Source organism: Protopterus annectens, chromosome 2.part1, assembly GCF_019279795.1.
Source record: "Protopterus annectens isolate FY-2018-M chromosome 2.part1, PAN1.0, whole genome shotgun sequence".
NCBI classification, from domain to species: domain Eukaryota; kingdom Metazoa; phylum Chordata; order Ceratodontiformes; family Protopteridae; genus Protopterus; species Protopterus annectens.
Genome location: NC_056729.1, coordinates 739,928,131 through 739,950,760, shown reverse-complemented (window position 1 = coordinate 739,950,760; position 22,630 = coordinate 739,928,131). Strand labels below are relative to the sequence as shown.

Genomic DNA, 22,630 nt, shown 5'->3' with positions numbered 1-22,630 from the left:
TTTGCATGTTCATTCTGTGTCTTTATGGGATTCCCCCACCTCCGAAAAATATGCTGAGGGTTTCCTGCACAAACGTACTCAATAATGGAGTGGTGGGCAACAGCACGGACTCTAGATGGTGCCTATAAGGGGAAGAGTTGTATATACCAACCGGTCTGGGCATTAACTATGGTGCACAGTATCCTCAAGATTGGAGATCATGGATCACAGATTGTATGCCATGTCAGGTCTAGCCACTTGATGGTGTAAGAAATTGGTCCAATTGATTTGGTTGTGTTGACTAATGTTGCCAAAATGCACATGGGTAGTTACCAGTGATAAGTGGGTTTAGGACTCAGCACCAATAAACCTGAAAAACAGGACCTAAGAATTACTATGCTCAATGTAGGTTCACAGTAAGCAGCTTCAGAGTGGATGGCATTTTGGTAAGGAGGAGGCTGGGCATCCTATGCATTCAGGAGGCAAGATGGAAGGGTATTGCAGCAAATACACTTGGTTTGAGATCCAGAGTCTACTACTCAGGAGGAGGATAGACTAGAAATGGGATGGGAATTGTGGTGAGAAGACAGTGAGGAATGTTATCAGAATTAGTAATAGACTCATTGCAATCAGACTCTAATGTATGGTTAGGGCATTATCTCAGCATATGCTCCACATCAGGGTTATGAAAGTGAGGAAAAGAGTGCATTCAGACAGAAGGACCTACTAGGTAAAGCAAGACAACATGAATTGGTGTTGATAATGGGTGACCTGAATGCCCATATTCCTCTATCCTTTGCTGAAGTTCTTGCTCAGAGTCTGCCTGTAATGCCACATCATCTGCATAAAGCGACTTCGTTGATCTGTCCCCACCAACCTGTTTGCTAATGTAGTCCATCACCAGAGCTGAACCTTAATGCACACCTACTCCCACTGGGAACCCCTCTGTAATGCCGAACACTGTTCGTACTTGAGTTATTGGGTCCTTGTACATAGCCTGCACTGACTCTACCAGTGTTTCTGGGACTTCAAACCACTGCAGTATTGCCCAGATCATCTTTTTGGGATCTTGTCATATGCTTTCTCCAAGTCTACGAATTCTCAGTTGGACACTTTCCTTTTTCTAGTTTCTCCTTAGGTATCTGCCTCACTGCAAACATTGGGTCTATTGTGCTGCATCCTGATATGAATCCGAACTGCTTATCCCCCATCTTAATTTCTACTACTCTACATATTCATTTATCAATCAACCTCTCCAGAATTTTCATGCAATGTGATTGGAGTCTGATACCTCTGTACTGCTCAGAGTTCTGAATGTCACCTTTGTTCGTGAATACTGGCACTAATATGTTTATTCTCCAGTCATCTGGGATACACATTTCTCTTCACACTGCTATGAGGACCCTCAGGAGCTATTTCTCCCCTGTCTCATTCAGCATCTTTATCATATCTGCTGTCACCTCATCTGAGCCTGCTGCTTTCCCTGACTTCATCTTCCTCAGTGCTGTTCTTACTTCTTCTAGGGTGGGCTCCTCCTCTTTTCTCACTGTAGGCTGTGTCTGGGGCAGTATAACTTCTGTGGGGTTTTCTTCAATCCAAAGCTGTTGGAAATACTCCTTCCATCTGCCATTGATTTTCTGTGGGCTGGTGAGCAGTTTGTTGCTGATATCCCTTATGAAGGGTGTCTGACTATATTTTGTATATTTCTGTCTTTGCCTTGCAACCTGATATACCTAAAGTCATCAAGCCAAATTACTTTCTTGGGAGTGCTCCTAAATATGGAAAAAAAAAATGTCCTGCCCACAGGCATGATCCTGTTCTTAATGCAATACTTCAGCAAGACTGCTACTTAACTATCATTTCACCACCAAGGAATAGCTTTGAGTCCTGGTATACATATCACCCTCCATATTGATTGCTCTCCTGACAAGGTAGCACACGCAAAAAAAAAAAAAAAAAAATGCAGTGATATTTCAGAATCACGTTGGGGGCAAGATTCCCATTCTTTACAGAGCAGCATTCACTTCCTACTCTTAGATTTCCTTTTTGAGCCAGCTGTTTTCTCCCCTATCAAGTGTTTGTCTTAGAAGCCTGTCTTTATGATAGTTTTGGCCACAAACAGATGCCACTCAGAATTACAAGTTCTTAAGGTATTCCAGAAGGAGAGGGCAACCCTCTGTACTAATCCTTCCTTCCTTCCTTCATACCAAAAGTGGTTACAAAATTGGCATTAAACCAAGCAATTCAGTTACCAGTGTTTTTCCCCACCCCCGCAAAAAAAGGGGGAAAGAATCTTGTATTCTCTTTATGTGCACAGGCTACTGGGATTCCACCTGGGTAGAGGAAATCCACTCAGAAAGTGTGATGATGAGTTCTTTATTACCTTTGCACAAGTGAGAAGAAGGAAAGATTATCAATAAGCAATCACTTCACATGGCTAATTCACTGTGTAGCACTTTTTACAACCACTATGAAAAAACATTTCCTGACAATGTAAGAGCTTATTCTACCATGGCCACTATTACCACTACATCTTTCTTTTAGAGGGGTAACTACACAAGTCATTCTGGAGACGGCTACCTGGTCATCTGTCCACACCTTTGCCAGACATTACAACTTAGCTAACATTTCCATAGCCAGTGCAGGTTTTGCCACTTACATTTTTCAGGGCCTTCTGCCCACTGCTTCCACAGGAGGTTTGAAACACCCTTTTCTCTAAGTTCTGAGAGTCATTGCAAGGGTTAGAATGGCAGCAGTAAATTACAAAGACCGTTGTGCAGTTGTACAGGAACACAGATGTAGATGTTTGAGCAGATTTACTATTGTAGTATCAGTTCCTTCCCTACATCTGCTCTACTTTTGATACTCTTTTGAAATAGCGAAGTTACTCAGACTACAATCACCCCATCTTAATTCCCCCTCTACCTTAAGATCAATATTTCCCTTCAAACGTGGAAGCAGAAGCCTGAAGTTGCAAGGATGAGAGGGGTCTTTCTGGTTGTATCCTTCCAACTTTGGTGGATCATTTCTGAGTAGGTTGCACTCTCGTCTGACTCATAGGATAGGAACAATTATTGCACATGCTAGGTCAGGAAAGACTTGAAGATGGTGCTAGTTAACATTCCGTTATACCACAGATGCTTTAATGTTGGTAGAGGAGTGAATCTACTAGGCCTAGATGGGGAAGCTGGAAGTTCTGGTATTCAGGATGGATGTCAGGCTTTTACAGATATGAATCCCAAAAGTTAGTACTGTAACAATGAAACAATGACTCTACTCATGACTCCATACTGAAATTTTGGTACTCCGAAAAAAAAAGACATAAAACACAGCAGAAGAGCAAATTTCGAAACTCTGTCTTCTCCTTTAAACTTCTTTTTGTAGGAGGAGGGAGCCCCCATGCACCCCCCAGACTTATACCACCTCTGAGATTCCCATACCTTGGTGGAAAAGGGAATATTCCAAGAAGTGGCATCTTGGACTTGGTAAATACAAATCGGATCTTTTGGCCATTCAGTCTCGATATTTCTGTACTCACTCTAGTGTGTCCTAATATTTTAAATAGTTATCTACATTTATAGTATCTTTCTATACAACTATACTTTTTCTAAGAAATGGTTGCATTTGCAAATGAACTCTGTCTTGAACCAGAAAACTTGTTAAATGTAACACCACTATTTCTAGTAACAGCTTTCAGGCACTAATGCAAATGTTAAAATATATGGCATGAGATAAATTAAGTCATATTGGAGGCCACTGCTTTTCTTCATTTTTGAAAAAAAAATTAAAAAAAAGCTTTAGAATTTTAAGTGTCTACATACCACAAAAGAAAATAAATATGAGAAAAAAAACTTGCATTTTTCTTTTTTTATTTCCTGCTTGAGCTGCTTGTGGTTTCTGTTATTTATTGATTTGCATTTGAAATATGCTTTTCTTCTATGTAACAAAGTTAATGTAAAATTGTATTCATGATGGAAAAATATGGTTATGAACTGAATCCCTAATCTCTAGCATAATTTCCAAAACTGAAGGCTATGAAAATGGAATTTCATGATTTTTGTATGAATCGATCCACAGCTGTAATTATTTTATAACTGGAGATGGTGGTGGTGGCTGTACTCTGGAGCATGCAGAACTATCAGGCACAACAACTTTGCCATTTCAGTAGGTAAGTTTACTTCTAAAATCCTACAGAATAATTTAGTCAGGCAATATCAGGACCGATGAAAGAACACACAATCAGTATAACTGCACAAACATAATTATCAGAAAATAAGTGCATCAAGCTTAACTTACACTTGGGAAATATTCAGTTACATGGTAAAAGAAGTTTTAGTACTGAAGGCAGAGACACGGTTCTTTGGGTCACAAGAGCTGTATGACAGAAAATCTAAATACACTTTGTTGCTACACACACAGACTGTGCACCCCACCAAGAATCTTAAATGAGAGCAATATAGGGTGTAATACTCATAGTATTTACATTTCAGGTTACACAGCTTCTGCTCTATAGTGTACTTCCATTTCTTATCCAAGATGACATTTGGGATACACGTTAAGATCAGTTTAATATGAAACTCCTTTTCCTCTCAGCCATCCTGTTCACATTTATTATCTACTACACACAATTACTAGAATGATTTTACTATTTTGCCAACTATAGTTTTCTAATCACCCTTCCATTTTTCCTATTTAGCCTGTACTCTCTGACATTCCCAAAACCAGTGGGCGCAGTCCAATTTTTTTACCCCATGCTTCTACACTTTGAGTCCACTTTTCTCTTATCCTAAAATAGCATGTATGAAGTGAGGTACCACTGGTAGGGCAGGTACATTTGTTGAGCCCATATATACTATGCTACTGCTTCCAGCCTACAGCACATATCCTGCACTTTCTGCCCCTGTTGAGCAGTTCCTTATTCTTTTGCTGACTCCTTTGATGATCCCCTCTGACCGTTGTAACCTTTCTGGTCCACAAACAATGGAAAATCAGTCTTTTCTTAACTTTCTTTATGGTTTCTCATAAACTATAGGTTCATAGGTTCATAGGTAGGTACTAGCGTATCAGCCCTAGGGCCTATACAAGCCTAGTCAAAAAGGTACCCTGGTTTCGCCACCCAAGAAAATTATTTTCCTGTGCCCCTGTCGAGCAGAGTCACAGAGGTGATCCCCAGGGTGAATTTCCTATTTCACATCCAATCATCAAGATTTTTCTTTAATTGTACTAATGAGGAGCTTTGTTTTGATATAGATAGGTAGTTTGTTCCAGAGTATGGGAAGTCTCTGGGACAGGAACGTATCCCTCCAGCATGTTCTGTTTATTGTGGTGACAAGGTTTAGGTCCCTAGAGCATATAGCTTGGAGGGATTCAGATTTCTTTAAGTGGAGCATGTCCAACAGCTCTGGGTTTGACATAGCTTTGTATGTTAGGCAGAGATTGCCTCTGAGTAGGCGATATGCGACGGAGTAAAGCTGGAGTTTTTTGAGACGGTCTGCATAGGGCATCTGTTTGAGGCCAGTAATCCACTTTGTGTGGTATTTCTGCGGCCTTTCCAGTTGTTGTAGATGTCTTGTGAGGTACATGCCAAAAGAGGCGTTGTACTCTATAATGGGTCTAATGAGTGATGAGTAGAGGGGAGCAATGACCTCTTTTTTCCTGGATGAGAAACCTTTTGTGATGAGGTGTACCACATAGAAGGATTTCCTGACTACTATGGCAATATGATTATCAAAAGAGAGACTACTGTCCACCTGTGTCCTAAGGTCTCTTATCACACTTTTGGTGTTAAGTAGACTACCACCTATGTGGTAGCTCATGCTACAGAGTTTTTACCAAAGGGGATGACAATACACTTTTTGGCATTGAGCTTGAGGCCATGGCTTTGACATCAGGCATCTGTCTCATTAAGGCCCTTTTGTAGGATGTCCACATCATTCTTCTTCTTTCGGCTTTTCCCAGTTAGGGGTCACCACAGCGGATCATCTGTCTGCTCATGATTGGCAGTGGAGTTTTACAGTGTCAAGTTGCCAGCCCGGCGCCCAACCTTCCACAGAAGGCACACACATGCCAATTTAGAGTGTCCAATCCACCTACTGCATGTCTTTGGGATGTGGGAGGAAACCGGAGCACCTGGAGGAAACCCATGCGACCACAGGGAGGACATGCAGACTCCGCACAGAAGGCACCCTAGGCGAGAATCGAACTGGAGAACTTCTTGCTGTGAGGCAGCAATGCTAACCACTGCACCACCGTGGCCACCCCGATGTCCACATCGTTAGGAGTTTCAAGTATGGCTCCTAGTTTGCAGTCATCTGCGAACTTCATTAGCCAAAGACCTTCTGTGTTAGCCTGTACTTCAGAAAAGTAGATACCAAACAGGAGAGGACCCAGGACTGAACCCTGTGGTACTCCATTTGTCACTGGTCTGAAGTTGGATTTGGAGTCTGCTACTTTTACAAGTATGGATTCTGTCAGTGAGCCAGTTGGCAACCCATCTTGTGACATAGGGATTTATGTTTAGTGAGTTTATCTATAATTCCAGAGTGGGGAATGGTGTCAAAAGCCTTGGCGAGATCTAGATAGGCTGTGTGAACCACCTTACCCACATCTGCAGCTTTGGTGACTGCTTCAAAGAAGTCAATCAGGTTTAGGAGACATGATCTGCCTTTTACAAACCCGAACTGGGTGGGGTCCAAAATTTGGAGATTACCAATGTCTTTGTTTATAACTTCCATGATGATACGTTCCATGGCCTTGCAGACCAGGCTCGTTAGGCTAATGGGGCAGTAGTTCCCGGGGTCCGTGGTGGCTCCCCCTTTGTGGAGTGGGATAACAGTCACTGTGCACCATTCAGTGGCCACAAAGCCTGAGGTGAGGCTATGAATGAACATGGTTCAAGCACTCTTCATTTTGATGGTCCCTAGAGGCATCATTCTTTTGAGAATAAATCTTAGTTTCTAGTAACTTAATCTGTGATGTTCTGTAATTCTACAGGGTATTGAAATACATAATTTCTGTAACGGTCCTTCCATCACATTTAGATGCAGCAACATCCTGTAAGAATTTGCCCCATTCTGGTATGTCCTGCTCCCTCTGTATAAGTATGTCCATCTTGTCCAAGGAGTATTAGATGTGTTTACTATTACAAATCTGGGGATTATATGCTTCCCCAGGAAGTGTGCCCTCATCTCTTCGTCTTTTTCTCCAGTCCTCTAATCACTCATTCCATATACCTAGATTATCAATAATATGAAATCTTCTGCAGCCTTCTTACTGGTTTCTATTGACTGGACTAGATTCCAGTTTACTGCCTATGGAAAGAAATGAAGAAGGTCCCATCCCCGTAACATACTGGAGTGTATAAACAACATCTTCCAATTCTTGGACTTACACCCTTGAACATATGACTCTATAATACAATGAATCATATAATCTACTTTATCCAAATGTGAAAAGGTGTTATGTCTGGCAGTTTAATGAAATAATTAATACATTTAATGTGCTGGTCCTACCTGAGATGGCATTTATGCTGCAACTGATATTAACTAAATCAATATGCAATTACTGTCTCAGTTAGACCAGGTTTTGGGTTATTATTATACCTGGGATTAGATGGGAAGAAGAAGGTGGATGACCTGTTTGAATTTAATGTCTTTATTTGATCCACATGGTCCCATTGCATTACTCTTCCAATTTGGGCTTCTGCCATTTTAGATTCGTTATAGACCCAAACTGATTTTCTACTAAATTCCCTAAAATGTTCAGAATCTTATCAATCATCTCATATACTTTTCCTCCATGTAAATATACTCATCAGCAAAAAAGTCTAAGCCAGGACCTCTCTTTATCCATCTTAAATAATCTATCAATTTACTGCTGAATCTTAACAGCTGGCTCTTTTATTACCAGAAAAAAAAAAGAAATGTGGGGAGAGGGTTAGCCCAGATGATTGTTTTTTTTGTTTTCTTCAGTTTAGGTCTACCATTAAATCAAACATTGACTCTATAGTGTTTTAATCCACACTTTGAAATTATCCCCAAATTCTCATTTTTTCTAGAACTTAAAATAGGTAGGGTCACTCCACAGAGCTGAATGACTTAATACACTCAACAATCAATCAAAACTGTACCGACTGATCAATAATACCTTCACAGGCACTGAAGAAACTTATCAACACCAGTAAATATGGATCTCCTAGTGCCCTGTAAAAAAATCCTCAGTGCTTTCCATCAGTATCAGTAATACTCTAACCTTTTTGCCAGAACCTTAGTTAGCATTTTCCGTTCAGATTTAGCAAGAAAATTGGGTAGAAGTTGCCTATATGCTTAGGATTACTGTTCAAGTTTGGTAACTTCACAACTTGTACCTTGTTCATAGAGTTAAGCTCTTCTTTACCTTAATAGTGTTGAATATGTATGAAAACTATGTACTAATGTTGTCCTCCCTCATCTGTAAACTCTAAACTAAATGGGTTGGGAGGGTGGCCTAATGGTTAAGGTGTTTGCTTTACAAACACAAGGTGCAGGGTTTGAGTCTCACAAGGGATAATTGGCTAGGCTTAAAATGGCTCGCAAGGGCAGTTAGCTTAGTACTAACCTATGAACCTATCTGACAAGAAGACATCCAGGCCAGCCATCTTGTTCTCCACATCCTTGAAGGAGAAAATGGCTTGCATTATTTTCTGAGCAGTAAAAGCTCTACCTAAACAGTTACTAATTTTTACAGTGAAGCAGGTTTCTGCGGAAGGCATATCCAGTCAGAGAAAGACAGACAGAGAAAAACTGAAAGCACACAACTTCTACAGTAGATGGTGACAGCAATATGTTTCTTAGCATTCTTAATTTCAACTGTAAGTTATGGATACCTTTAAGGATAAAGACAAAGACAGCTTAAAAAACATCTCATCTGAAATCATTACATTAGTAATAGTAGGCTATGCTGTACTTGTTCAGAGACAAACTATCCCCTTGCTCTGTGGAGGTTTCCAGAATGAACTGGCAACAGATTCTAGCTAATAAGCAATAAGAATCTGCTTCCATACGTTTGTGTAATGTACATAGCATAAACGTGTAAAATACTTGTATTATAGTTAGTCTTCTTTTTTCACATATTATTAATACTACACAAAAGGACATTTTCACAAATGCTGTATGTTCAACAACTAAACAGTTTAATTACTTTTCAGATTTGAATGACATGCCTACATATACAATCAGTTTTGTCTGCTGAACTGCTTAACACTTCATACAATTAACTTAGATCTGCAGGCTTTATTTTATATTGAACAAGACACATACAATAGACCCTATCAGAAGACACAAACCCATGTTTATTTTTGAAAAAAAATGTAAATGATGAAGAAACTAAAATACTAACATACGTTTGTTACAAAATCTGTTCAACATGCATGTCTCTATTCAGAAAGTAAGCATTACTTGTACATACATCTTTTCATTGTATATGAAAAGCAAACATTCAACCATCATTTTCAGATGTAATTTTCCTTATTTTCAAATAGCTATGAATATCTCTCAGACATAGTGCTATGATCATACTAGGCTCTAGTAGTTTATAGCTACCCACAAAATGACTGGCATTTTCATGAAGGTGCCTTGCAGATTCTAGTAAATAAGTAATAATTACTAAAAATTAGAATAATCCAATACATATAAATATATATATATATATATATATATATATATATATAAAATCACAAATAAATATAAGCAAAACAAAAGCAGACACACAGAATTTATATACTCTTAAGATGAATCATAAAAATGTGCTTATTTTCCCTTATTCTTAAATTTTCAAATGCAAGAAAAAAATCACAAACTAATTGGGGTAATTGCATTATAATTTCAATTATTTTAATTGCAAAACCTGTTCCCACATTATAAATTTGTCACAACTGGCATCATACCTTTGGTGCTGATTTACAGGCATCACCATACATGAAGCACCCCGTCTTAAAGACGCTAGGGACTTTACAGCCATTTTTAACTAAAATGTTTAATAGTCAGGGTCTTTATCACAACAAGCAGCACACTTGCCTTTGGTTTTGAATGATCAGAAGGCTATGGGTTCTATTCCCACCCCAGGTGCATGAATTAATATCCAGTACTAACACTGCAGTGCAGAATAAGGGGGATCCTGCACTCCTGAGTGTACAGCCCTTTGTATGAGAAGTTAAACTGAGGCCCTTGGATGAATTTCCCCCCATAGTATAAATGCCACCCTTCGTTCCCCCTGAAAAGGGATCCTAGTCTAGGAGAACAAACTAACTTAGTAAAAAATGGATAATGCACCTTTTAATCTTTCAACATGGCTTCAGAAATGGGTACAGGCTCAAACAAAAGTAGTCTCACAGGCTTCACTCACAGAAATAAGAAAACAAGTCAACACAAAGCAGCAATATTTTTTAATTAACACAGATTTTTTTAAGCTGTTTTGTGTTCTCTTCTTCCTCTAGCAAGACAAAAGAGAAATGGGTTTGGTGAAAATTAATGCAGCTGGTTCAGCACTTATCTTAAAGATCAAAGTATTCCTGGTGTCTCTTGAAGAAACATTATCTGAATAAGGAATACTTCATGCAGTATTAACATTGTTTGTCATTGTCTCCTTTCTATTCATAAACAAGCTGCTTCTAGACTTACATAGGTTTTACATTGCACTAATCACTTATGACTTTATTTTGCTAAAATACATTAAATCATGTATTTAATATAAGAGCCTCCAGGAAGATTCTTGGGAATGTCTGTACATGGCTCAAGGCTCATAAGCTGAATCAAAGGCCTAGAAAATCATCTAGCATAACTTTTGGTACCCCAGACAAACATGTAAACAGATTCCCCAGTTATTGATAATACTGAGGGTACATAAATAAAACAGGCATTTACTTTTAAATATACAGACATTTAATTTAACCTCAGTAACCATGTTTATGCTTTATTTATTTATTATTTCCAGTATAACTATGATAATCTGAGTTCACAGACAACCACTTTTCAGTCGTGACCTGAGGAAAAAAGCTGCAGCTATGTGTAAGCTTCAGACACATATGCAATATAACAGATAAATCAATAAAAACTGATACAGTTAAAAAATTACAAAAAAACTAAAATATATAGGAAATTGTGAAAGTACAACAGTTCAATGTCTACATTTTCAGCAAGGAAAAATAATTAGGAGAAAACATAGTTAAAACACATTTAGAAATAATGATAATGTGCTTAGTTATGCTTTTGAAAAATCAATGCTTTTAGCTTGTTATCACAGAAGTATGTCCTTGGTCCCCCTGCTCTTTGTGTTCTTTACAAATGATCTATTCTACCTAGAAATAAGCATGTAGGCAGATGACCTTCTTCTACTCGAATATAGTAAAACTACCTCTCGCTAACAAAAAAAGATGCAAACTAGTTTCATCTCTATGTATAGCTAGAGCCACACCAACAAACTTCTGGTCAGTTCAACTGACTCCAGTATCATGATCTTTGCCTCAGTGAAAGATTGCATGGATTTCCCCTACTAGGAACAATGTTAGTAATGCATTACCTAACGTACCAAAGAAATGTGTCTAGGATTAATATGGCTGTCTTCATTATCCTTTTCTCGACACAGAGACAAGGTTGTCAGTAAAACTCTTGGCCAACTAAAACTGTGCTATGGGCTCGCCCACCTTCTTTCTCCAGTTGCTCACCATTCCTCAATAATGAAAATACTCATCCCCAAAATAGAATACAAACTTCCCCTTCTCACGATCCATTCATACTGGAAAACACACAGACTACAAACTGTGGAAAACAAACTATGCAGGTCTGCACTACTTGCTGACTCTTGCATGCATCATTTTAACCTATCAGCTAATTTCAGCTGGATTCCTGTCAGCTTCAGAGGTACTCTAATATTCACTATTATTCAAAGTACTCAACTGGAGCCATTACCCACCCGTAAGCTCTACGCTTCAGATTAGAACACCAAACTCATTCAGGGATAATCTGGGAGTTTCATTCTCTATGATCAAACCACAGTAGGACAAAACGTCTTTTCTAACCTAAGCCCATTGATTTGAGATCACTAAAGTGTGAGAACAACCTACTCTGTAAACATTTAAGAGCAAACTAAAAGAACACCTCAGTGATCAACCTGCTTTCACTTGCTCTGTATACAATGCATAATGAGCTACCACAACTTACTACCTTCATGTATGGAGTCATGCTGCTAAGTAAAAATTAAGTGAATATTACAACTTGTTGAACTATGGTTATATTTAAAATCAACATTGTAAATTGCAACTGTATTGTATTTTGTCATTGTTAAATACCAGCTGTTTCTTTGCTTATGCAAATGTCACATAAATCAGCCTTATTGTCTCTCTTAGTCAGTCCAGTTATCCAGCTGTCAAACTGAAATAAGTAAGCAAATTAATAAAACTCTCTTACTTGTCTGACATTTTTTTTAACTTAGTGTAAAGCAATATGTTGTTTCTGCATAGTATTGTATCATAATATGCCATGTGTACATGTTTCATTGTTTGGCTTCTGTTGTGCTGCATTCTGGCACAAGTATTGTCCAAAAATGGTCTTGCACCAGTTCTCTAACCCAGTTTACAAACTTTCAGTAAATAAATAAATAAATAAAATATTAAGTTTTAAATCAGCTTAAGGTCTGATATAAATTTCTATTCACCTAACTCTTGAGATAAAAAATGCACTTAGTGCAAATGTTCTCATCTCTATTCCTGAATATGCACTACTGCCTCCAGTCTTTCATTCCTCAGGCAAAATACGCTCAGTTCCTGATGCTTGAGAACATTACTGTTTACCCTTGCAAAATGCATAATGGCTGCCTGTCACTGCAAAAGCCACCTTACTAAATATTAACATTTAAATTCTTGAAATACAAACAGTACTCTCTTCTAGCACAAAACATATAAATAGTGACCACTACTACCCTCTAAGGTTAGCAACCTGACCTGATAAAACTGTAACTGCTACAGAAACATGAGGACCTGGAGAAGAGCTCATTTCCTGATGTCATCAATGGCCTGTATAGAACTGAGAGAGAGAGAGAGAGAGAGAGAGAGATAGAAAGAGAGAGAGAGAGAGAGAGAGAGAGAGAGAGAGAGAGAGAGAGAGAGAGAAAGAGAGAGAGAGACTACCCTCTAAGGTCTACTGCTCAAGATAACTTTATCATGAAGTCATTCACTTCTACATTAGTACTGGGGTACAGGTTGTACCAGCATGCTCGTACATCCTGTTTCAGCATGCTGGAATAGTCCTCAAATAATATCTAAACAAATTCTACAGATGTCAAAATGTCAAGATGAATGGCAGATTGAAGCCTCTGAGGTGCCCAGGCATTTCTGTAACAGGGTTACTATACATTATTGAATATTACTCCATTGTTTACTTTATTATCACTACAGCAGCATTATGTTATTACATAACTTGTAAATCATAGTCAACTGTCTACCACTATTTTAAATATCGTATTTTATCTGTTACTGTTCCATACGTCATTATTCAGAGTAGTAGCTGAAAGTGGTATCAAGACCAGTTCATTTACTTGGTTAACAAATAATAAATAACTCCTTTAATTAACTAACTTTGCATGTTATTTCTACCACACATTCTGAATGGTTTAACAACACACACACACACACACACACACACACACACACACACACACACACACACACACACACACACACAAATGTATCCACATTATATCAAACTCTGAAACAAAGAAAAGTGGCTGGATAAAGGGGATATTCTGGATCAGGTAACATTAACATCAAGTTTATTTGTGGGCATATATCTCACTCTTGTTTCTGCCACATTTAAAATAATTCAGTTTAGCTTTCTTAGATCATTTTAATGACAGCATTCTCCTGACCTTTGAATATATGCTATTTATCATGGAATGGACCCAGGTATCTTGAGTGATACAAGTAATTTCTGATGCAAAATAGTAGTAGTAAACTGTTGATGTTCACAACTGCATTCATTAAAAGGGTTATTATAAACCTCTGCTGTTGTTGTTGTGCAAAATATAAATGTAATGCATGGAATTCTCAGATTATGCTACAAAAATTGAAAAAAAAGACAAACAACAAACAGCAGTGGCAGAACTAGAAACACTTTTGCGTCTACTTGCTGTGAATGCCTCTCAACTTTCCTCAATTTCATCTCATATTTTTGCCCCGTGTCTGGTGAATGTGTTTGATTTTCTAGTAACTCACTGAGAAATACTGTCCTTCGAAAATATACACACATAGGCATATATGTTTATGTGTGACTATACTATATAATTGCTGTTTTTCCCATACCCTTAGAGATATGTTTGCTCATTTACTGCCTTTCCTAGCTAGTATAGTCCAGATGCCAGGCTTTGCTTGTCTCAGGACTTTATTTTCTGTGTTCACAGCTATCCAGAACTTGCTGTGGTAGAGGGAAGTCCTACTGCTTACCAGTGGGAGTGATAAGCATTGTACTGCCTATCCAACACAAGAGGAGTGGTTCCCAGCTCTGAAATTGTAATTTTATTATCCATTTTGGGCTGATTTCTATCCCTTTCAACTTTCTGGCTTAAAATGCGGGTGTTTGCACATTTTTTGCATTGTGCAGCACCGCAGGGCTACGGGCTATGGTTAAACTATTCCAGGTGCCAGAAAGTCTGCTCTTCAAATTTACCCTTATAACTAGCTGGTTTTTCAGTAATAGCACTAAAATCTGAACCCCTGTGACCAGCACTTGCTCTAAAACCTGCTGGAAAGCACTAGGAAGCCTTATGTACACAGACAACCCTCTCCTCCTACCACCCAACACTACAACCTGTGAGAGATGCACTTACATAGCCAAACTGGAAACAAAGCTCTCTCCAGCCAAGATTGTGCTAGAAAGTCAAGAGGAGAAAGTTAACACCTGCACTACATCTCAATCAATACATAGCCCTTCAAAACCCACACCATCAACACCCACACATAGCAAAACTACACCCATATATGCAGACGCCCTTAACATTAACCTGCCCAAGCAACAAGGACCTCCGAAGCTGAAACGCAAACAAACACCAGTCACAACCAAAGTGACACATAGCTCACAACACCAGTCTGCCACCCAACAACAGCCCCTAAGGCAAGACAACGTACCCAACACTTTAGTCATAGGAGACTCTATAGTCAGGCAAACTGATGCCCCACTCACCAGGCTGAGCAAGGAGAAAATTACAGTCAGTTGCCTGTCGGGTGCCAGGATCCGCCACATAATGCATGCACTCAAGTCACTCCACAACAAGTACAAATATGACTCTGTCATTGTCCATATTGGAGTGAATGACTTGAGACATACCTCCCTGGACTACATAAAAAGAGACATGGAAGAGCTCTAAGATCATGTGACCCAGGCAGGTCTGACCCCATCCGTGAGTAGCATCCTGTCTTCACCCAGAATGATACCACAGTATAAGGACAAAATGATTGACTTCAACAATTGGCTAAGCTTCTGGTGTCATTCAAAGAGGATCCAGTATCTGTCTACCTGGGACGACATGATCGACAAACCACGATGCTTTGCCAGAGATGGTCTGCACCTGTCACTCCTGGGATTCAGGTTACTGGCTAAAGCTCTTGCCACCCCTATAGTGCCTTTTTTAGGCAAGGTTCAAAAGACAAAACCACCACCGTAACAGATATAAGCATGCAAAATCTGAAGGTAATGCTACTCAATGCTAGAAGTCTAAACCTCAAAACGCTCTCTCTCGAGGCACTCCTAAAAATGGAGAACATCATTATCTGTGCAGTAACTGAGACCTGGTTCAAAACTCCGGAGAGCACCCCTGCAATACCAGGCTACAACAATTACCACACTTTTCGGCCACCAAATCAAGACCGAAACACCAAAGGTGGAGAAGTGTCCATATTCACCAAGGATATTCACATCTCCAGGTTAGTTGCCCAACACAATGCATCTGAAATTCTCCAGGTACTTAGCAAGAAAAAGACTGGTTAGACACCGCTATGTAAAATAGTTTTAATACAAAAAATTACAACAGTGTAAGCGCTTTCGGGTTCTCCAACCCTTCATCAGACCTGATGAAGGGTTGGAGAACCCGAAAGCGCTTACACTGTTGTAATTTTTTGTATTAAAACTATTTTACATAGCGGTGTCTAACCAGTCTTTTTCTTGCTAAGGACTTTGTTTTATTTGGACTGGTTGACTTTGGCTTCAGCACGGAACATTGTTACTTGGTTGAAATTCTCCAGGTGTAACTAACACTAGGTAAGACTGCAATCCAAATTGTAGCTTGCTACAGATCCCCCACCATGCCCCAAGATTCTCACAACACCTTTCTAAACATACTGGAACATATTAAGATACAACCAAACACCCTAATACTGGGTGATTTCAACTACCCTACCATTAACTGGGAAAACTACTCGGGTACCAACACCTTTTCCCAATGGTTCTTGGAATTCATAAATTCCAGCGCCTTGGATCAACTAATCCATTGTCCCATCAGGGGCTCCAATATCCTAGATCTGGTCATTACCAACATGGGAGATAGATACTCCACACCAGTGGTCACCCCCTCATTGGTCAGGTCTGACCATAAGCAAATCACCCTTGACATCCACATGCCACCCCCATGCCCCAGTAAGGAAACCTCCGTAAAAAACTTCTCCAAAGCCAGCTTCATGCTACTTAAGTCAGAAGTGACAAACTTCATGGCACCCATACAGACGGGAGCTGAAAGTGTGACTGCTGAATCCTACACTAAGGTACTGTACGAGCACATCCACTCGTGCATGAATTGTGCCATCCCAAATAGAACCAAGATGCTCTCCAAAAAAGGAAGCCAATCTGGTGGTCCCCTGCCATAAACAAACTATACAACAGAAGGAAGAAACTGTTGCAGAAAAGAGGAAAATCCCAGGATGCAAAAAACTCCCTTACCAGCCTCAGCAAGAAGCTGAGATCCCTCATAAAATCCTCCAAAGCTAGTTACGAAAATAAAATTGCCAAAGATTCCAAAGACAACCACAAGGCATTCTATAGTTATGTCAAGAATCTGAATGGTAATGCTCAGATCTGCTCTGAGCTACAACAGAATGGCATTAAATATACTGATCTCAAGGATATTGCCAATAGTCAATTTAGTGCCAACTTCACCCCCCTCTCACCCCCTAAAGGGACCATCTCAATACCAAAAGATTACCAAATTCTGGTAATCACAGCCACACAGGTAGACACCACACTCTCCAAAGCTAAGAATACAGCATCCATGGGACCAGATGACATCCCGGGCTGAGTACTACATGAACTACAAAATGAACTGGCACCTCACATAAGTGTGATGTTTAATCATAGCCTCATCTCAGGCTTCATGCCCACTGAGTGGCACATGGCTACAGTTATCCCACTTCACAAAGGGGATCCACCTTGGATCCCGGGAACTACAGTCCCATCAGTCTGACGAGCCTGATCTGCAAGGGCATGGAATGCATTATCATGGAACTTATAAACAAAGACATTGGCAACCTTCAATCACTGGGCCCCACCCAGTTTGGGTTCGTGAAGGGCCGTTCTTGTCTCCTGAACCTGATTGGCTTCCTTGAATCATTCTCCAGAGCTGTGGACAAGAATAAGGCAATCCACACAGCCTATCTGGACCTTGCCAAGGCCTTCGACACCATCTCCCACTCTGGAATCATAGATAAACACTATTAAGCTGGGCATAAATCCCTACGTCACTCGATGGGTTACCAACTTGCTTACTGACAGAACCAAGACTGTAAAAGTAGCTGACTCCAAATCCAGCTCCAGACAAGTGACAAGTGGAGTACCTCAGGGTTCAGTTCTGGGGCCGCTCTTGTTTGGCATCTAGTTATTTGAAGTACAGGCCAATACTAAAGGACTCTGGCTAACAAAGTTCACAGATGCCTGCAAACTGGGAGCCATTATTGAATCCCCAAATGATGTGGATATTCTACAAAAGGGCCTTACAGAAACAGATGCTTGGTGCCAGAGCCATGGGCTCAAGCTTAATGCCAATAAATGTATAGTTATCCCCTTTGGGAAAAAACATTTACCCATGAATTACCACACAGGTGGTAGTACACTAAACACTGAAAGTGTAATAAGAGACTTAGGGACACAGGTGGACAGTGGTCTCACCTTCGATAACCACATCGCCACAACAGTCAGGAAATCCTTCTATGTGGCACACCTCATCACTAAGGGCTTTTCATCCAGAAAAAAGGAGGTCATTGTCCCACTGTACTAATCCCTCATTAGACCCATTATAGAGTACAATGCCCCGTTTGGTATGTACCTCACAAGACATCTGCAACAGCTGGAAAGGCCGCAGAAATACCTCACTAAAAGAATCACAGGCCTAAAGCAGATGCCCTATGCTGACCGTCTAAAAAAACTCCAGCTATACTCTGTGACATATCGTCTACTCAGAGGCGATCTCTGCTTAACATACAAGGCCTTAGCAAACCCTGAGCTGTTGGACATGCTCCACTTAAAGAAATCCCAATCCCTCAGAGCCACATGCTCCAGGGATCTAAACCTTGACATCACAATGAACAAAACATGCTGTAGGGATAGGTTCCTGACCCAGAGACTCCCCATATTCTGGAATAGACTGCCCATACATGTCAAGCAGAGCACCTCCTTGGCCCTCTTCAAAAGGAACCTTGATGATTGGAAGGGCGATAGGAAATTCAGTCTGGGGATCACATCAGTCATCCTGCTAGACAGGGGTCCAGGTAAGTAAATATTGTGGGAAGAAATATCCGGGGAATTGTTTGGCTAGGCTTATATAGGCCCTAAGGCCGATAGCCTAATACCAACCTATGAACCTATGAACTGTGGTAATTAGGTTACTGTAAGATGCTGTGTAAAATATCTGCAAGGTTTCATTATCCTAGCTCAGAGCTAGGATTACCACCTCTTGCACTGCTGGAAACTGGACCAAAGCCATGACCTTACACTACTCTTAACTCTGCCCAGGCCCAACCCATCTTACCCATATCCACATTAACTTTCTGTCATAAATGCATATGTCATTAGGGTGGAATGTTCCTTTTAGACCGTTTATATCTTCCTAATCTATAGCGTGTTACTATTTTTTCTTCTTGTAGAGTATCTCAGACTCCACCGCGTAACTTTAGCAATGCTTTTTGTGAAAAACAAACAAACAAAAGAAACCGACAGAGGTTGCTTTTTAACAAATTCCAGCATTCTGTCCACACTTCTACAGAATACCAGAGTTTGTGCATTGCTTTCCAGACTACTGGAGAACCATTCTGATTTCCAGATAGTGGGGAAATATAGTGAATAGGTGGCAAGCCTACTCAGAGCATGAGTTGTCATTTGAGCGTGTTTAAATTATTTACCTATTTATTTATTTTACATTTGTTTACCAGGAAAGTCTGACTGGGCTTGGATCCCATTTTCAGCAGAGGCCCATGGAGAAAAGCTCCACAAAGATTAGCAAATACAGTAAATAAATTACACATGTTAATGAAGTACAGTTTCAAGACCAAGAAAATTGCAAAAAGTAAATATACTATAAGGAGCACAGTGTGTTACAATAAACAATACAGTTGAAAGGACATTTTGTTCAGTCATTTGGTTATATTCATCAGTAGCTAGTACAGTAAACACACATTGATTAAGAGTATTGAAAGGAGTTGTTGTTCATAGAAAGTTAAGGTATGATATGAATGCAAATGAATTGCCTTGACATTTTATACTTACATCTCCGTCACATTGGGAGAAACAATGGGAACTTTTTGAAGATTCATATCATCACAGAGAAGATAAAGACCAATGCAGGAACACTGAGTGGGAACATAGTCAAGCACTGCCAAATAAAGAGACAGAAAAAGAAACACATAAATAATAATAATACTGTCTTTGTTAGCAATCATTGAAGTAGACAGATTGCTTGAGATATCTATATGTTAAGCAGATGTCACAGAGATTAGCAAACATTTAACATTTTACATTTTCAGAAATCTTTGTTAAAGGATCTGAAAACACTGAAGTTCAGATTTTAATATACAAAATTTGTATGCAAAATTGCGATGTGATTTTAACATGAGAAAATGAAGCCTTTTCTCACTCCACAGATTCTTTCTGATGCTGAGATCATCTGTTTTATATGTTTTCATCTAGATCATCATCTGGCCACCAGCAACTACTTTCATTTTTTAAGTCCACCAAATTCTTAAGTTTGTTTTAACTTCCAAACTCTCATTGTGCTGGGTGTTCTTGTTTGTGTGCAATCTCATTGCTTCCTTTTCATTGTGGTGTTAGGTTTTTGGCCTATGGACTTGAGCTTCTCATAAAGATTTGTTATGGTTCCCTTTCCTACATTATCTTCATCAGACAGGGGTGGCTTGTGCTATCGGACTGCAGGACTGCAGCCCTCTCACCTAGAAACAAAAGAAATAAAAATTGTGAAACATAAAATTAAAAAAATTTTTTTACGAGTACCAGAACTTCTGCGCATGCGCAGACACACTCACACTGTCTGGGAATATGTGTGTGTGTGTAATGCCCCTGTTAACACATAGTGGTGGGTAGAGACACTCAGGCTTGAATTCTGTACCTTGGATGGAGGTGGCAAGGACATGAATTCCCTACCCACCACTACTTCTAAAAAAAATTGCAGATTTTTGCCTCATATTTGTTCTGTTCCTCATAAAATCTGTGGTTTCTGTATCTTCATCTTTCCTTGCAAAGGTTTGTAGTAAAGTGGTGCACTGGTAGCATTGTTGCCTGACAGCTACAGGTTCGCTGGTTTAATTCTTGGCTGGGGTGCCTTCTGTGTCGAATCTGCATGTCCTCCCATCCCATACAAAGATGTGTCTGGAGTGTTTCTCCCTGCTCTGCTGAAAATTGGCTTTGTTTTGTTCCAAGTCAGACTAGTTTCCTGGTTAACAAATGTTTAAAAATAACAGGCATTTGAATTTCAGACTTCATATTCTTCAGAAAGTACATGGTAAAACAAAACCTTTTATTCTAGCAATTGTCTAAGTTTATAACATGGATATTTGAAATTTGCCCATATTTTTGGGACTGTATTCCCCCATTATTATTCTTGTCCAGGTATTTTGTGCTAAGGTTGAGAGCTATGGTGAGAACTGAATTCACTGAATGTTTGGGGGCTGTATTTCCCCCATTACTGGCTTTGTCCACATGTTTTTTGCTAAGAAGTTGAGAGCTATGGTGAGAACTGAATTCACTGAATATGTTTGGCAGCTGTATTCCCATATTATTGGCTTTTTACAGGTGTTTTTTGCTAAGAGGTTGACAGCTATGGTGCGAACTGAATTGACTAAATGGTAGCCATTTAATTTTGTCTTCCTCTGTTTCAGCTGATTTGGCATAGTGGTATGTTTCTCTGACTGTTTTGCACAGGGTCCCCTGGGTTCAAGACATGGCAGTGAAATGTATGGTGGTAACACAACATTTTATTCTAGCAACTTTCCAACATTATACAAGCAATGTTTAAAATGTGTCCCTGGTTTTTGGCCTTTTGTCCCCCCCCCCAATAAATTTTGGCTTTTTCCAGATTTCTTGTGCTGCAAAGTTCAGAGATACAGCTGAGTGTCGAGTAGATTTTACAAGGAGCTGAGAGCTGCAGGGGAACAAACATTTAGTGCTGCTTATGCCAAATCTGCTTGCATTGTTAATAGCACAACAGGTAGTGTACTTGCTTTTGATGCTGAAGGCTGTGGGTTCTACTCCCACAGTAGGTAGATGCATTGCTGATACTGTACTGTGTTGTAAAGGGGGTGGATGCTGCAGTCCTTTTTGGCAAATATACCTTGTAACTATGAACCTGTTATCAGTTTGCCATCCATTCCCTATTGTGGTATTACTAGCTTATCATTTTTTTAATGCAGGCAGCATAGGCAATTTATTCTTCAAGGGCAACAGGCACTTTGTAGTTGAAACAATGACATATAAAGTTGTTTGCTAGCAGCAACCTCTTTATTAGTTACAGATTTCTTTAATGTGGATTTTACTACTTCAGAGATTGTGCATATTTACTGATACTGGTGGACTATAGAAGGTTGAGTAGACTTTTTATAATGGAAATGTTCTGAATTGAGCAGTTTTGTCATTGGTGCATGCATTTTGTTTCATTGTTTACTGGAAAAATGTTCAAAACAATAAATTTAAAATGCCCTCTAACAACCGTACTGGATTGTACAAGGAATAAAATGTAATACAGTCAGGAAGATGTATCAAAGAGCATGTGTATGTTTCATGTTCAAGGGGCCTATGATTTTGAAAACAGCCCAAAGTTAATCTTTATCTGCCACTGGCAAAATGTATTTTCTTTGAATGTTAGTTTCAATGCTGTTTCAATGCATGTGAGTTTCAAGGGCAGAGAAGTTTTAATGCTAAGTCTATTTTCATTGTGAGACTGCATTGCTTTGTTTAACAGATATCTATTAGGGTTTGTGCTGTAAAATGCAAAATAAAACTTTCAAATGAAATCTAAATCATTGCAGAAGTAAAGCAGTATGCACATTAAAGTGTTTATGGTAAATGGGGCAAAATAACCAAGGAATGGGACATTGGAATGGCTGCAGGGGGGAAGGCTCCATTCGACCATGATTTTG

General features: G+C 39.5%; 1 protein-coding gene across 1 annotated transcript in view; it reads right to left on the bottom strand.

Moving 5' to 3' along the window:
• The window catches only part of RXFP1 (relaxin family peptide receptor 1), a 1,244,683-nt gene that overhangs the window by 560,615 nt on the left and 661,438 nt on the right, over positions 1–22,630 (bottom strand). Inside the window, exon 4 of the mRNA XM_044062454.1 lies at positions 19,749–19,854. Within this exon, the coding sequence (XP_043918389.1) occupies positions 19,749–19,854 (106 nt within the window). The remainder of the gene's footprint in view (positions 1–19,748; positions 19,855–22,630) is intronic.